This window comes from Hemitrygon akajei, chromosome 2 (assembly GCF_048418815.1).
Source record: "Hemitrygon akajei chromosome 2, sHemAka1.3, whole genome shotgun sequence".
NCBI classification, from domain to species: domain Eukaryota; kingdom Metazoa; phylum Chordata; class Chondrichthyes; order Myliobatiformes; family Dasyatidae; genus Hemitrygon; species Hemitrygon akajei.
Window position 1 is genome coordinate 189,178,292 of NC_133125.1, and position 15,883 is coordinate 189,194,174.

Consider the following 15,883-nt stretch of genomic DNA (forward strand, 5'->3'; position numbering starts at 1 on the left):
ATAAGCTGAACCTACATAAAAGTGAGCTATTTCCTTTAAATGACCTAATGTCATCAAATGCCAAATTTCCGTTCAAAGTTGTTACAAGTCAATTTACATATCTAGGTGTAACAATTACTAAAAACTTCAAGGATTTATTTAAAGAAAACTTAAACCCCTTATTGAATTATGTGAAAAAGACGCTTTTTAGATGGTCCCCTCTTTCTTTATCCCTAATTGGCCGAATTAATTCGATTAAAATGAAGATTCTTCCTAAATTTTTATATCTTTTTCAGGCCTTACCTATTTTTATTCCTAAGACGTACTTTGATTCTTTAGATTCAATTTTAACATCTTATATTTGGAATAATAAACAAGCTCGTTTAAGTAAAGTTTACCTACAAAGAAATAAAGAGATGGGTGGACTAGCCCTACCCAATTTTAGGTTTTACTATTGGGCTGCCAATATAAGGAATATTACTTTCTGGTCCTATTATACTTATCGTAAAGATTGCCCATCATGGGTCTCCTTAGAAGTTAATTCTGTAAAAAATTCCTCTATTGTCTCTCTTCTTGGATCATACTCTTCTTTTTCAGCAAATAAAATAACAGATAACATAATTGTTAAGCAAACTTTAAGGATTTGGGCTCAATTTAGGAAATTTTTTGGTTTAGCGAATTTTTCATTATCATCTCCCATTCTCCTTAATTATTTTTTTATCCCTTCCATGACTGATAAAGTCTTTAAAGATTGGGATGAACTAGGTATTAAGTGTTTTTGGGACCTGTTTATCTCAGGATCTCTTGCTTCATTTGACCAATTGTCAAATAAATTTCCACTCCCAAAAACACATTTTTACAGATACCTTCAAATTAGAGATTTTCTATGTTTCCAATGAACTACTTTTCCTATAGGTCCTGATACAAATTTACTGGATGATCTTTTAAATTTAAAACCTTTTGTTAATGGTTCTATTACCGGTATCTATAACTTGTTGATTGATTCTAGACAAGACTTTTTAGATAAAATAAAAAAAGCTCGGGAGGATGACCTAAATTGTCAGATTTCTGATGATAAATGGAATAAAATTCTTAAATGGGTTAATAAATCATCTTTCTGTGCTCGTCATTCTCTACCAGCCCATACGTGCTCCCTTGTCTATTCATCTCTCTCCACTGATCTCCCTCCTGGTTCTCATCCTTGTAAGTGAAACAAGTGCTACACCTGTCCCTACACTTGCTCCCTCACTACCATTCAGGGCCTCAAACAGTCCTTCCTGGTGAGGTGACACTTCACCTGTGAGTCTGTTGGGGTCATCAGCTGTACCTGGTGCTCCTGTTGTGGTGTCCTGTATATTGTAGATTGGGCACCAGCTTCATTGATCACCTACTAGATCATCTGCCAGAAAAAGCAGGATTTCCCAATGGTCACCCATTTTAATTCAACTTCCCACTCCCATTCTGACATGTCTGTCCGAGGCCTCCTCACTGCTGTAATGAAGCCACACTCAGACTGGGGAGCAACACCTTACATTTTATTGGATAGCCTCCAACCTGATGGCAGGAACATTGATTTCTCGAACTTCTGGCAATAACTCCCCTCACCTTCACCATTCCCTATTTCTATTTCCTTCTCTCATGTTATCTCCTTACCTCCAGTGCTTCTCCCTTTTCCTTTCTGCCATTGCCTTCTATCCTCTTCTATCAGATTCTCTCTTCTCCAGCCTTTATTTCTTTTCCCAATCGGCTTCCAGCTCTCTACTTCACCCCTCCCCATCTCTTAGTTTCACCTATCACCTACTACCTTGCAGTTATTCCTCCCCCCCCCCACCGTCTTATTCTGAATTCTCATCTTTTTTCTCCAGTCCTTTCTTTCTTTTTACAATATTTTTATTCAGAAGAAAAAAAAGATTTACAGAGTGCAACACATAGATACATCTCAACATAACTTGTGTACATTCATATATTGTAATAAAATTGATCAAAATGTTATAGCATAACACATAAAGGTATACCACTCTGTAATCAAAAATTTAAAGATAAGTCATACATCATAAAAGTAATTTTTTTATATAAAAAAGTCAACCCACTACCAACTACCAAAGAAAAAAGCTGATGGATGACAATGGATAATTAGAAAAAGAAGACATATTCACTTAAGAAGAGAAGATAAAAATATACATAAAAGTCTGTGCACTGTTAAACTTTATAAATTGGAAAAGTAATTTAGGAAAGGTCCCCAGATATCATAAAAAGATTGTTTTGAATTTAACACTGAGTAGCGGATCTTTTCTAAATTTAAATAAGACATAATATCACTTAGCCATTGAAGATGTGTAGGAGGTGTAGACTCCTTCCATTTAAGCAAGTTTGCTCTTCTTGCTAAAAGAGAGGTAAAAACTAAAACCTGTAGGTTAGGAGTATTTAAAGTTATATCTTCATTTGCAATAATACCAAACAAGGCAGTAAGGGGATTTGGGTCAAATTGGACCCTAAAAAGTTGTGAGAAGGTATGAAATACTTCCTGTCAAAACTTTTCAATTTTAGGGCAAAACCAAAACATATGAATTAAAGAGGCATCAGCAGAGTTGCATTTATTACAAAGTGGAGAAACATTCGGGTAAAAACTGGACAGCTTCTGTTTAGAAATATAAGCTCTATGAACCACTTTAAATTGTAGAAGAGAGTTACATATTAGACGTGGAGTGGTAGGGGTGTTAGGTGAGGACAAGAGGACACCTATCCTTGGTGGGTTGGTGAGAGGATAGGGTGAGGGCAGACGTGTGTGAAATGAAAGAGATGCAGGTGAGGGCAGCGTTGATGGTGGAGAAAGGGAAGTCTCTTTCTCTGAAGAACAAGGAGGACACCGCCTTAGTTCTGGAATGAAAAGCCTCATCCTGAGAGCAGATGTAGCAGAAACATAGGAGTTGAGAGAAAGGGATGTCACTTTCACAAGTAACAGGGTTGGAAAAGTTAGCTGTGAGAATCAGTGGGTTTATATAAAAGATATCAGTAGATAAGAAAGATGTCTCCAGAGATAGAGACAGAGATTGAGAAAGGGGAGGGAGGTATTAGAAATGGACCAAGTAAATTTGAGGGCAGGGTGGAAGTTAGAGGCAAAGTTGATTAAGTCGAGCTCTGCATGGATGCAGGAAGCAGCATCAATGCAGTTATCGATGAAGTGTAGGAAAAGTGGGGGAGTGACACCAGTGTAGGCTTGCAAAATAGACTGTTCAATGTAGTGGACAAAAAGGCAAGCATAGCTGGGACGCATGTGAGTGCCCCTGGCTACACCTTTTGTTTGAAGGAAGTGGGAGGACCCTAAGGAGAATTTATTGAGAGTGAGGGCTAGTTCGGCCAGATGGAGGAGAGTGGTGATGGAAAGGAACTGAATGGGTCTGGTATACAGAAAGAGCCAGCGAGCTTTGAGGCCTTCCTGGTGGGGGATAGAGTTGTATAGGTCCATGGTGAAAATTAGATGATCGGGGCCAGGGAACTTGAAATGATTGTAGAGATCAAGAGCGTATGAAGTGTAATGGATGTAGGTAGGAAGGGTCTGACCCAGGGGAATAAAACTGAGTCAAGGTATGGAGATCTGAGTTTAGTGGGGCGGAACGAGCAGAAACAATGGACAGGCAGGTTTGTGGATCTTGGGCAGGAAGAAGAAACTGGAGGTGTGGTGAGGGAACTATGAGGTTGGTGGCAGTGGATGGGAGATTCCCAGATTTAATATGGTGGGTAATGGTGTGGAGATAATGGCCTGGTGCTCCTTAATGGGGTCCTGTTTGAGGGGTAAGTAAGATGAGATGTCTGACAGTTGTTGCCTGGCATCAGCAAGGTAGAGGTCAGTATGCCAGACTTCTACAGTATTTCTCTCATCTGCAGGTTTGATAGTGAGGTTAGGATTAGTGTAGACAGCAGCGCATTTGGAAGAAGTAGGACTGGAATTGGAGAGGGGCGTGGTGAATTGGAGATGGTTGATGTCTCATCAGTAGCTAGCAATTAAATGATCCAGAGCAGGCAGAAGACCAGAGTGGGGTGTCCAGGAAAAGAAGGTGGGTTGAAGATGGGAAAAGGGGTTCTCTGTGTGGGCTGGAGAGTTCTTACAAAAGAAGTAGGCACGGAGATGGATGCAGTGCAAGAAAAGCTCAGCATCATGGCAGGCATGAAACCCACTGAGGTATAATGCTGGGGAACAAAGCTGATGCCTTTACTTGGGACAGAATATTCTGCCTCAGAGATGGGAAGGTCAGAGGGTATAATGAAGACACTGCATGGATGAGAACTGGAATAAGAGAGGTGAAAGGGGCTGGTAGTTTCTGAGAGGGAAGGGTTGGGGTGCTCAAGGAAGGTGGGGTGAGAGGAAGATGGAGTCTCTGAGGAACCAAGAGCTGGCAGTGGAATATAAGAGATAGGGGACTGCAGAGTGGTGGTGGGGGAAGGGGAGACTGGGGTTCCAGCGACAGTACATAAAGTCCCAGCCTGGAGGTACTGTCATTCAAGGCTGGAGTCGGAGTTTGAAGTTGTGCAAGAGGCATTTTGACGGTGTTCAAGGTCACTGGAACCCGCATATATGGCAGTGGAATCTGGGTTCTGAATCTGCTTGCGACCGGTAGCAGGGATTGCAGTGTAGGGATGCCCATGCCTGTCAGCGTCTGAGACAGCAGTTTCTATAGTCTGCAGAGGGATGATCTTCTGATGTGAGAAAGGCTAAGAACTGGTGAACGAAAGCATGGATCTGGCAGCAGAAAACTTACCGAGGCTGTCAGGTGATGGGTGGATCTAGGTGAGAAGAGGTGATGTGCAGATGGAAGAGGGAAGAGTAGGATTAGTGAAAAATGCTGGGAAGTGATGTGTGGATCCAGGTAAGGAGGACAGCAGTGGAAACAGTGAAAGAGGCTGGGAAGACATGGGCAGATCCAGGTGAAGAGAGGTGATAGGCAGAGGGCTGCAGATAATGGAAGTTGATAGAAAGGTGGAACATGAAACCAAATAAGTTAGTTGGGAACAGAAGTGGGGGGAGACCTGATGGGGGGGGAATGTATGTTCAGATGGAGTGGTGTGGGGGAGAAACAGGGGGCTGGGAGGGTGAGATAGATGTCAGAGGAACTGTGTGAATCTTGAGAAGAAAAGGACAGAGGAGGACCAGCTTACTAAGATAGGTAGAGGAGCAGGTAGTTTGGAGGAAGTAAAGACGCTACAGAAGGACTTAGATTAGGAGAAAGGGCATAGAAGTGGCAGATGGAATACAGTGTCATTATACAGAGCTTTTTCACAGGTAAGTGATGCTTGTTTAAAAGATGGTTCAGTTTCTGGGAATAGTTCACAAGGCTCAGGATAATATGTCCCACAGAAGTAGTTCTCAAATGACGGGGTAGGCAACTGTGGCTGACAAGGTAAATTAAGGACTGCATAAAAGCCAAGGAAAGGGCATATAAGGCAACAAAAGTGAGTGGGAATTTGGATGATTGGGAAGCTTTTAAAATCCAACAAAAGCTAGCTGATAATATAGTTTGTCCTCATATTTCATCTTTCCCTTTCTTATATAACAGGATATGTTTTTTTTTCAGTTATGTAAAGAGTAAAACAGAGGTGAGAGTTGATACTGGACAACAGGAAAATGATGCTGATGAGGTATCAATGGGGGACAAACAAAGAAATAGAAGATGGACTTAATAAGTATTTTACTTCAGTCTTTACTGTGGAAGGCACTGGTTACCTGCCAGAAGTCTGTGAGTGTCAGGGAACAGTGGTGAGTGCCATTGCTATTACAAAGGAAAAAGTGCTAGAAAAGCTGAAAGGTCTTAAGGTGGATAAGTCACCTGGACCACATGGACTACAGCCCAGAATCCTGAAAGATGTTGCTAAAGAGTTAATGTATTTATTGGTCATGACATTTAAAGAATCACTTGATTCCAACATGGTCCTGGAGGACTGAAAATTATAAATATCACTCCATTCTTTAAGAAGGAAGGAAGGAAGGAAGGTAAAAGAGAGGAAGTTATAAGCCTGTTAGCATAACTTCAGTGGTTGGGAAAGTGTTGGAGTCCATTATTAAGGATGAGTTTTGGAGAACTTGGAGACTAATGATAAAATAAGTCAAAGTCAGTATGGCTTCAGGGAGATCTTGCCTGGCAAATCTGTTGGAATTCTTTGAAGAAGTAACAAGTAGGGTGGACAAAGGAGAGGTAGTGGATGTTATTTACTTAGATTTTCAGGTGTTTGATAAGGTGCCACACATGAGGCTGCTTCACAAGATAAGATCCTATAGTGTTACAGGAAACATACTGGCATGGATAAAGGAATGGCTGACAGGCAGGAGGTAGTGAGTGGAAATAAAGGGGGCCTTTTCTGGTTGGCTGCCAGTAACTAGTGGTGTTCCTAGGGAGTCAGTATTGGGACTTCCATTTTTCAAATTGTTTGTCACTGATTTAAATGGTGAAATTGATGGCTTTGTGTCAGCGTTTGCAGATGATATGAAGATAGGAGGAGGGATGCGTAGTGCTGGGATTGCAGTAGGACTTAGACAAATTGGAAGAATGGGTAAATAAAGTGGCAGATGGAATACAGTGTTGGGAAATTTATGATGATGCATTTTGGTATAAGCAACAAAAGAGCAGACTATTATCTAAATGGGGAGATAATACCAAATTGTATGACCATGACTTTTCCAATATTGTACTTCATTTGCCACTTTCTTGCCCATTCCCCTAATCTGTCTAAGTCCTTCTGTATCCTACCTGTTTCCTCAACACTACCTGCTCCCTACCAATCTTCGTATCATTTGCATCTTGGCAACAAAGCCATCTATACCATCATCTAAATCATTTACATACAGCATAAAAAGAAGTGGTCCCAACATCGACACCTGCGGAACACACTAGTCACTGGCAGCCAACCAGAAAAGGATCCTTTTATTCCCACTCACTGCCTCCTACCTCCCCCTGCATCATCAATGGGGACAGGAGAGGTTGGAGGATTGCAGATGTTGGTCCTTTATTCAAGAAAGGGAGGAGACATAGCCCAGGAAATTATGGACCAGTGAGTCTTACCTCAGTGATTGGTAAATTGATGGAGAAAAACCTGAGAGGCAGGATTTACGAACATTTGGAGAGGTACAATATGATTAGGAATAGTCAGCATGCCTTTGTCAAGGGCAGGTCATGCCTTACAAGCCTGATTGAATTTTTTGAGGTTGTGACTAAACACAATGATGAAGGAAGAGCAGTAGATGTAGTGTATATGGATTTCAGCAAGGCATTTGATAAAATACCCCATGCAAAGCTTATTGAGAAAGTAAGGAGGCATGGGATCCAAGGGGACATTGCTTTGTGGATCCAGAACTGTCTTGCCCACAGAAGGCAAAGTGTGGTTGTAGACGGGTCATATTCTGCATGGAGGTCGATCACCAGTGGAGTACCTCAGGAATCTGTTCTGGGACCCTTACTCTTCGTAATTTTTATAAATGACCTGGTTGAGGAAGTGAAGGGATGGTTTAGTAAGTCTGATGATGACACAAAGGTTAGAGGCATTGTGGATAGTGTGGAGGGCTGTCAGGGGTTATAGCAGGACATTGATAGGATGCAAAACTGGCAGATGGAGTTCAACCCAGATAAGTGTGAAGCGGTTCATTTTGGTAGGTCAAATATGATGGCAGATTATAGTATTAATGGTAAGACTCTTGGCAGTGTGGAGGATCAGAGTGATCTTGAGATCTGAGTCCATAGGACTGTCAAAGCTGCTGCACAGGTTGACTCTGTGGTTAAGAAGGCGTATGGTGTATTGACCTTCATCAATCATGGAACTGAATTTAGGAGCTGAGAGGTAATGTTGCAGCTATATAGGACCCTATTCAGACCCCACTTGGAGTACTGTGTTCAGTTCTGGTCACCTCACTACAGGAAGGATGTGGAAACCATAGAAATGGTGCAGAGATTTACAAGGATATTGCCTGGATTGGGGAGCATGCTTTATGAGAATAGGTTGAGTGAACTCAGCCTTTTCTCCGTGGAGCGACGGAGGATGAGAGGTGTACAAGATGATGAGAGGCATTGATCATGTGGAGTCAGAGGCTTTTTCCCAGGGTTGAAATGGCTGCCACAAGAGGACACAGGTTTAAGGTGCTGGGGAGTAGGTACAGAGGAGATGTCAGGAGTAAGTTGCCTATACATGTTATACATCTTTCTCTTCTTCTTTATCAAGGTAGGTTTTCAAAGCTTGCAGAGAGATTTAGGCCAGTTAGAAGAGTGGGCTGGAAGATGGCAGATGGAGTTTATTGCTGATAAGTGTGAGGTACTACATTTTGGTAGGAATAATCAAAATAGGACATATATGGTAAATGGTAGGGCACTGAGGAATGTAGCAGAACAGAGTGATCTAGGAATAATGGTGCATTGTTCCCTGAAGGTGGAATCTCATGTGGATAGGGTGGTGAAGAAAGCTTTTGGTATGCTGGCCTTTATAAATCAGAGCATTGAGTATAGGAGTTGGGATGTAATGTTAAAATTGTACAAGGCATTAGTGAGGCCATATTTGGAATATTGTGTACGGTTCTGGTCACTGAATTATAGGAAAGATGTCAACAAAATAGAGAGAGTACAGAGGAGATTTACTAGAATGTTACCTGGGTTTCAGCACCTAAGTTACAGAGAAAGGTTGAACAAATTAGGTCTTTATTCTTTGGAGCATAGAAGGTTGAGAGGGGACTTGATAGAGGTATTTAAAATTATGAGGGGGATAGACAAAGTTAACATGGATAGGCTTTTTCCATTGAGAGTAGGGGAGATTCAAACAAGAGGACATGAGTTGAGAGTTAAGGGGCAAAAGTTTAGGGCTAACACGAGGGGGAGCTTCTTTACTCAGAGAGTGGTAGCTGTGTGGAATGAGCTTCCAGTAGAAGTGGCAGGCAGGTTTGATTTTGTCATTAAAAAAAAAAATTGGATAGGTATATGGACAGGAAAGGAATGGAGTATATGGGCTGAATGCAGGTCAGATGGACTAGGTGAGAGTAAGCGTTCGGCATGGACTAGAAGGGCCGAGATGGCCTGTTTCTGTGCTGTAATTGTTATATGGTTATAGCAGAGTTCCAATATCCCTAGAGAACCAAGGTTTCTTATTCTTATTCACTTTGCCTTTAATCCTGACAGGAACATACAAACTCTGCACTCTCAAAATTTCTCCTTTGAAGGCCTCCCACTTACCAATCACATCCTTGCCAGAAAACAACCTGTCCCAATCCACGCTTTTTAGATTCTTTCTCATTTCTTCAAATTTGGCCTTTTTCCAGTTTATAACCTCAAACCAAGGACCAGATCTATCTTTATTCATGATCAAGTTGTAACTAATGGTGTTATTAACCAAAGTGTTCCCCTACACTCACTTCCGTCACCTGTCCTAACTCATTTCCTAATAGGAGATATAATATTGCATCCTCCCTAGTTGGTACATCTATATATTGATTTAGAAAACTTTCCTGGACACATTTAAAAACTCTAACCCATCTAGACCTTTAACAGTATGGGAATCCCAATCAATATATATAACCATATAACAATCACAGCACGGAAACAGGCCATTCTGGCCCTCCTAGTCCGTGCCGAACTCTTAATCTCACCTAGTCCCACCTACCCGCACTCAGCCCATAACCCTCCACTCCTTTCCTGTCCATATACCTATCCAATTTTACCTTGGATAATATGTGGAAAATTAAAATCCCCTACTATCACAACTTTATGTTTCCTACAGTTGTCTGCTATCTCTTTGCAGATTTGCTCCTCCAATTCTCGCTGACTATTGGGTGGTCTATAATACAACCCAATTAATGTGGTTATACCTTTCCTGTTTCTCAGCTCCACCCATATGGCCTCAGTAGACAAGCTCTCTAATCTGTCCTGCCTGAGCACTGCTGGAACATTTTCCCTAACTAGCAATGCCACCCATCTACTCTTCATCCCTCTGCCTCTATCACGTTTGAAACATCTGAACCCTGGAACATTAAGCTGCCATTCCTGCCCCTCCTGTAGCCAAGTTTCACTAATGGCTATAATGTCATATTTCCATGTGTCAATCCAGGCCCTTGGCTTGTCTGCCTTCCCTACAATACCCCTCGCATTGAAATAGACACACTTCAGAAGATTATTACCATCACACACAACCCTTCTATTTGTGCTGGCGAGTAGGTACAGAGAAGATGTCAGGTAAGTTTTTCACTCAGTGCGTGGAATGGGCTGCCGGCAATGGTGGTGGAGGCGGATACCATAGAACCATAGAACATTACAGTGATTCTCGTGATTCTTGAAAGAACATTACTAATGCTTCCACAATCTCTTCAGCCACCTCTTTCAGATCCCTGGGGCTTACACCATCTGGCCCAATTGGCTTACTTACATAGAACATAACAGCACAGAAACAGGCCCTTTGGCCCTTCTTGGTTATGCCAAACCATTTTTCTGCCTAGTCCCACTGACCTGCACCTGGACCATATCCATCTCATCCATGTACCTGTCCAAGTTTTTCTTAAATGTTAAAAGTGAGCCAGCATTTACCACTTCATCTGGAAGCTCTTTCCACACTACCACCACTCTCTGTGAGAAGAAGCCCCCTCCATGTTCCCTTTAAACTTTTCCCCCTTCACCTTTAACCCATGTCCTCTGGTTTTTTTCTGCCCTAGCCTCAGTGGAAAAAGCCTGCTTGCATTCACTCTATCTATACCCATTATAATTTTATATACCTCTATCAAATCTCCCCTCATTCTTCTACGCTGCAGGGAATAAAGTCCTAACCTATTCAACCTTTCTCTGTAACTCAGTTTCTCAAGTCCCGGCAACACAACCCTTCTATTTGTGACTTTGCATGAACTTTTAACATCATTTATTTTCACCCCCGCTCCACTATCTTCTCTGTCTCCTGCAAGGAGATAATCTTAGCCTTTATAAGACACGAGTCAGGCTGCATTCCAAGTATTGCCAATAGCTTTGGACACCATATCTATAATGGATGTGTTGTCATTGAAGAGAGTCCAGAGGAGGTTCACAAGGATGATTCCGGAAATGATGGGGTTAACATATTAGGAGCGTTGACAGCTTTGGGGTTGTACTCACTGGAACTTAGAAGGATTCATGGGTTCTCATTGAATCTACCAAATGTTGAAAGGACTAGATAGGGTGGATGTGGAGAAGATGTTTCCTATGTTGGGGGCTATCCCAAACTAGTGGGCACAGCCTTAGAATTGAGGGGTGACCCTTTAGAACAGAAGTAAGGAGGAATTCTTTTAGCTAGAGAGTAGTAAATTTGTGGAAAGCTCTGCCACAGACTGTGGTGGAAGCCAAGTCTCTCCGTATATATTTAAGGTGGAAGTTGATCATTTCCTGATCGGTCAGGGCATCAAGAGTTTTGGTGAGAAGGCAAGTGTATGGGGCTGAGTGGGATCAAGGTTCAGCTGACTCAATGGGCTGAATGGCCTAATTCTGTTCCTATGTCCTATGGTCTTATGGACTGCTTTTTTTGGTGTTTGTAATGAAAGTAAAGGGCTGCAACTTTTGGTAAGCACCAAAATTGACTCTCATGTTTTATTCACAAAACTCTACAGGACTACTCAGGGTAATACAACATACCACTTCTCTAGTTTATGTTTAGCCTCACTCTGGCAGTAGAGGAGGCTGAGGACAGACTACTCGGTGTGGGAATGGGAATGGGAATTCAAATGGTTTGCAACTAGAGTTATGGATGGCAATGGCAGGGTCCCAGCAAACATTTCTGCATTTATTTTAATGCAAGAGGCTGACAGATAAGGCAAACTAACTCAAGGCAAAGACAGCTGTATTGGACAGGGATATTCTCAACACTCGTATCCCGCAAGGCTGTGTCCCTGTACACTCTTGACTGCATGGCCAGATTCTGCTCTCACTTCATCTACATGTTGGTAGGTGACACCATCATGGGGGCCTGCATCTCAAATAATGATGAGCTGGAATATAGGATGGAGATAGAGAGCCAGAGACATGCTGTCTTGAGTGAACATCACCAATAACCTACCCTGGTCCAACCACATTGATACCACAGCTAAGAAAGCTCACTAGCTTCCTGTTTCCTCAACTTCCCTTTCATGCTAAAGAAATTTGAATGTTCCCTTTGAGCCTCAACAACATAGGAAACTTCCTATCCAGATGCATCATGGGAATTTCTCTGCCCATTGCCACAAGAAACTGTAGAGTTGTGGACACAGTTCAGCACATCATAGAAACCATCTCCACCACCTTGGACAGCTCCTCTGACTGCCTCATTAAACAGTCAACATAATTAAAGAGCCTACCCGTTCTCTCTTCTCTCACACTGGGCGGAAGATACACATTCCACCAGACTCAAGGTCAACTTCAGTCCTGCTGTTATAAGGTGAGGCAGAGTTATGATGCCACTCAAAAGTGACTCCTTTGGTTCTTAGCAGTGGTGGGATCTGCTCTCAGGGGCTCACAACTAGCCACATTTCAAAATACCAAGTGTGCGGCCCAGAAGACGAACATCTGAGGTTTTGCGGCTGAATCTAAGTCGGCGCCGTTGACTGAAGCATCGTGAGAGAGAACGGAACTTCAGGAACAGCAGAGGCTGTTGGAGGCTTTGTACTTGACAAATCATGCTCATGCTCTTTCTTTCTCTCGTTGGTGGGTGAGAGTTTTTTGCAGATTCTCCATTCGGAGAATTCAGAAACATAAGTGGTGCGACAGACTTTTAACACTGTAAATCAACAAGTTACTTTATTATGCCTCCCCTCTTGCTGTGAAAGGGGACACTTCTTTTTTTCTTTATTAGGAAAGACAGAATGCCTGTGGTATGTCAAATTGTTGGATGATTGTGCAAATCATGTTCTTTATTTGGGGCTTTACTACTGCATGCTTGGTGGGTGGGTGGTAGCCATTTAACTTCGCACTCAACTCTCTGAACTCCCTATTCAGAACCTCATCACTCATCCTAACCGTGTCATTGGTACCTATATGGTCTAGGTCCTCTGGCTGTTTACCCTCCCACATAAGAATGCTGCGGACTCGATCTGAGATGTCCCAGGACTTGGCACCCAGGAGGCAACATATCATCCAGGAATCTCGTTCTCATCCACGGAACCTTATATCTGCCCCCCTAACTAACAAATCCCCTATCACTACAGCGTACCTCTTCTCCACTCTTCTCTTCTGAGTCACAGAGCCAAACTCAGTGCCAGAGACCCAACTGCTGTGACTTTCATCTGTTAGGTCATATTCCCTCCTCCAACAGTATCCAAAGTGGTATGCTGTGATTGAGGGGGATGGCCACAACGGTACACTGCACTGGCTCCTTAGCCCCTTTCCTCATCCTGATTGTCATCCAGTTTCCTGTGCCTTGCACCTTGAGTGTAAATACCTCTCTGTTTGTCCTAATTATTTCCCCTCCACCCTCCCAAATGATCTGGAGTTCATCTAGTTCCAGGTTCAACTCAATGTGGACTATAAGAAGCTGCCGCTAGAAGCACTTCTCACAGTTGTAGCCATCAGGAACACTGGAGGTCTCCCTGCCTTCCCACATCCTGCAAGAGGAGCATTCAACTATCCTGCCTGGCACCTCTGCTGTCCTATCTAAGCACATGTAAAGAAAAAAATACACTTTACTTGAGCTTTGCCTTTTTTTGCTCTATTTGAATTAAGCCTTCTTTTGCAGAAACCTCAAAGAGTTAAGACCTTAAGATCACCACTCAGACAATGTCCACTGTGTTGCCCCTGCCTTCCTTTAATTTGCTGTTGCTAATCAATTCCAAATGTGGATTGATCACCATCAGAACTCAGTTACGTTGCTGCAATCCATCGCTGCCTTTTTCTACTGTCAGCAGACCTGAGTGAAATCCCCTCTTCTAAGACTTCTGATGTCCTGATTGGTCATTAGTCAGAGTTCCACTCAATTCTCCCTGCTTGTTTCCTGCCCTCTCTTTAAAAGTCCAAGCAAAGATTATGGTCACATGCACAATTAAATTAATGCATAGGTGCAATGAATAACTTCCAGGAACATTACATTCACATATCAAGTAAATTGTATATTTGTTACAAGAAAGAACACGTTTCAAAAAGAAAAACAAAATAAAGTCTTATTTTAGAGCAAAGTGACCAAATTAGTCATGGTGCTACTAAACTGTTGGTGATAAATTGACTAGGGGTCCTATGTCTTCCTTTCCTTTTGAACCTATCTGGTTCACTGAGAACCTTATCATAATACTGCATAGCATCTAACAAGGGAGTGGGAATAGTATACAGTAGTCTGGAAAATGTGCCAGATTATCCAAGTTTTACTGTACCAGTTAGTATTCAAAAGAACACACACTGAATTCTTCATCTAGGCTATTTTTGCCAACTGGCAGAGTTTTACTTACTGTGCATGCTATAAAGGAGTGCGAACACCAGAACGGGGAAGATATAGATGAGTCCAGCAAGAATCCCCCGTACTGTCAACAGTCCATTTGAATATTGGCATTGAATAGCTGGGTAACAAGAGGGAAAATCACATTGAGAAACTCTGTATCATTGTGATTATAAAATGGTATATATAAAATTTAAATAAGTAATGCAAAAGGAGACTTCCAAGAAGAACACAACATTGTCACAGTTTGGAGGCTTGCATGCCTCAGTGACCCAGAGAGCTATGCTGGCTGGAGACAGGGCTTTATACTTTAGCTCTTGGTAGGGTCACCCATACCTAATAAGTCAAAGGGTAGAGGCCAGACTAAAAGTTGTCCACCAGTCCTTCAGGTTTGATGGGTTCAGCTCAAGCTCACAACCCTGGCTGGTAAAACAAACCTGTTACAGACCTGTACGCCCGGAATGTCGTCTCCACACCCCTCTGCCCACGGGAGGACTGCAGTTATTGAGGAGTCGGTGACCCACCTCTTTGCACACTGTGGGTTCGCCGAGAAGGTGTGGAGGAGGATGGAAGGGACAGTGTCAAGATTCATCCCCAGCAGCTGCGTAACAGAGGACTTTCTGATCTATGGGCTGTTGCCGGGGACGCACACCAAGACCAATATTCGGTACTGCTGGCAGATCATCAACTTGGTCAAAGACGCTCTTTGGTCGGCCCGAAACTCGATGGTCTACCAGCACACGGAGATGTCCGTGAGGGAATGCTGCCGACTGGCACATTCTCGGCTGCAAGAGTACGTGCTGAGGGATGCACTCAAACTTGGTGCAGCCACCGCAAGGGCCCGGTAGGGAAGGACCACAGTCTAGGATTCTTCTCCCGCGGGAGTTGAGGGGAGGGCGGGGTGTATACCCCTAAACAAGTGTATGTAAATATGGAATAACAGAGTGCCACGTGGGTGGCGAAAAGTGTGAAAATGTAAAGACAGCAATGGAAACAGTTGTAAAGGATTGAAAGTCATTGAATGGTTTATCGTATATAATTTATTTTTGAATAACGTATATTTTGTTTAATAAAAAAAACAAAGCTGTTACAAAAACAGCAATGTTGAATCCTTTTACATCTGAGTGTGACAGTATTCCTGGTCTCCACCCAGGTCTCACATGGCTGACCGTAGTGAAAACTGAGACAGGAGAAAGGAAGCTCTGAAAACAAACAAAGATAGAGGACATTCATTATTGCCTGAAATGGTTGCAGTAACGGGCAGTAAAGGAAGGCAAGGCAAAAAGAGAGAGAAAAAGCAGTAGAGAAGTACTCTTCATGCGTTGGTTCACTGTCTGTTCAGAAATCCAATGGTGGAGAGGAAGACGCTGTTCCTGAAACATTAAGTGTGTGTCTTACATAGAACAGTAAAGCAAAGGAACAGGCTATTTGGCCCACAGTGTTGTGCAGAACCAGCTAAAAAGTAAATCAAAAACATCCAAACATTAATTTCTCCCAGCTACACCATGTCCATATCCCTCCTTACATCCAT

The 15,883-nt window shown here is 42.6% G+C and overlaps 1 protein-coding gene across 1 annotated transcript in view; it reads right to left on the reverse strand.

Annotated features, from left to right (window-relative positions):
- The window catches only part of LOC140721718 (uncharacterized), a 154,725-nt gene that overhangs the window by 20,148 nt on the left and 118,694 nt on the right, over positions 1 to 15,883 (reverse strand). Inside the window, exon 9 of the mRNA XM_073036505.1 lies at positions 14,366 to 14,473. Within this exon, the coding sequence (XP_072892606.1) occupies positions 14,366 to 14,473 (108 nt within the window). The remainder of the gene's footprint in view (positions 1 to 14,365; positions 14,474 to 15,883) is intronic.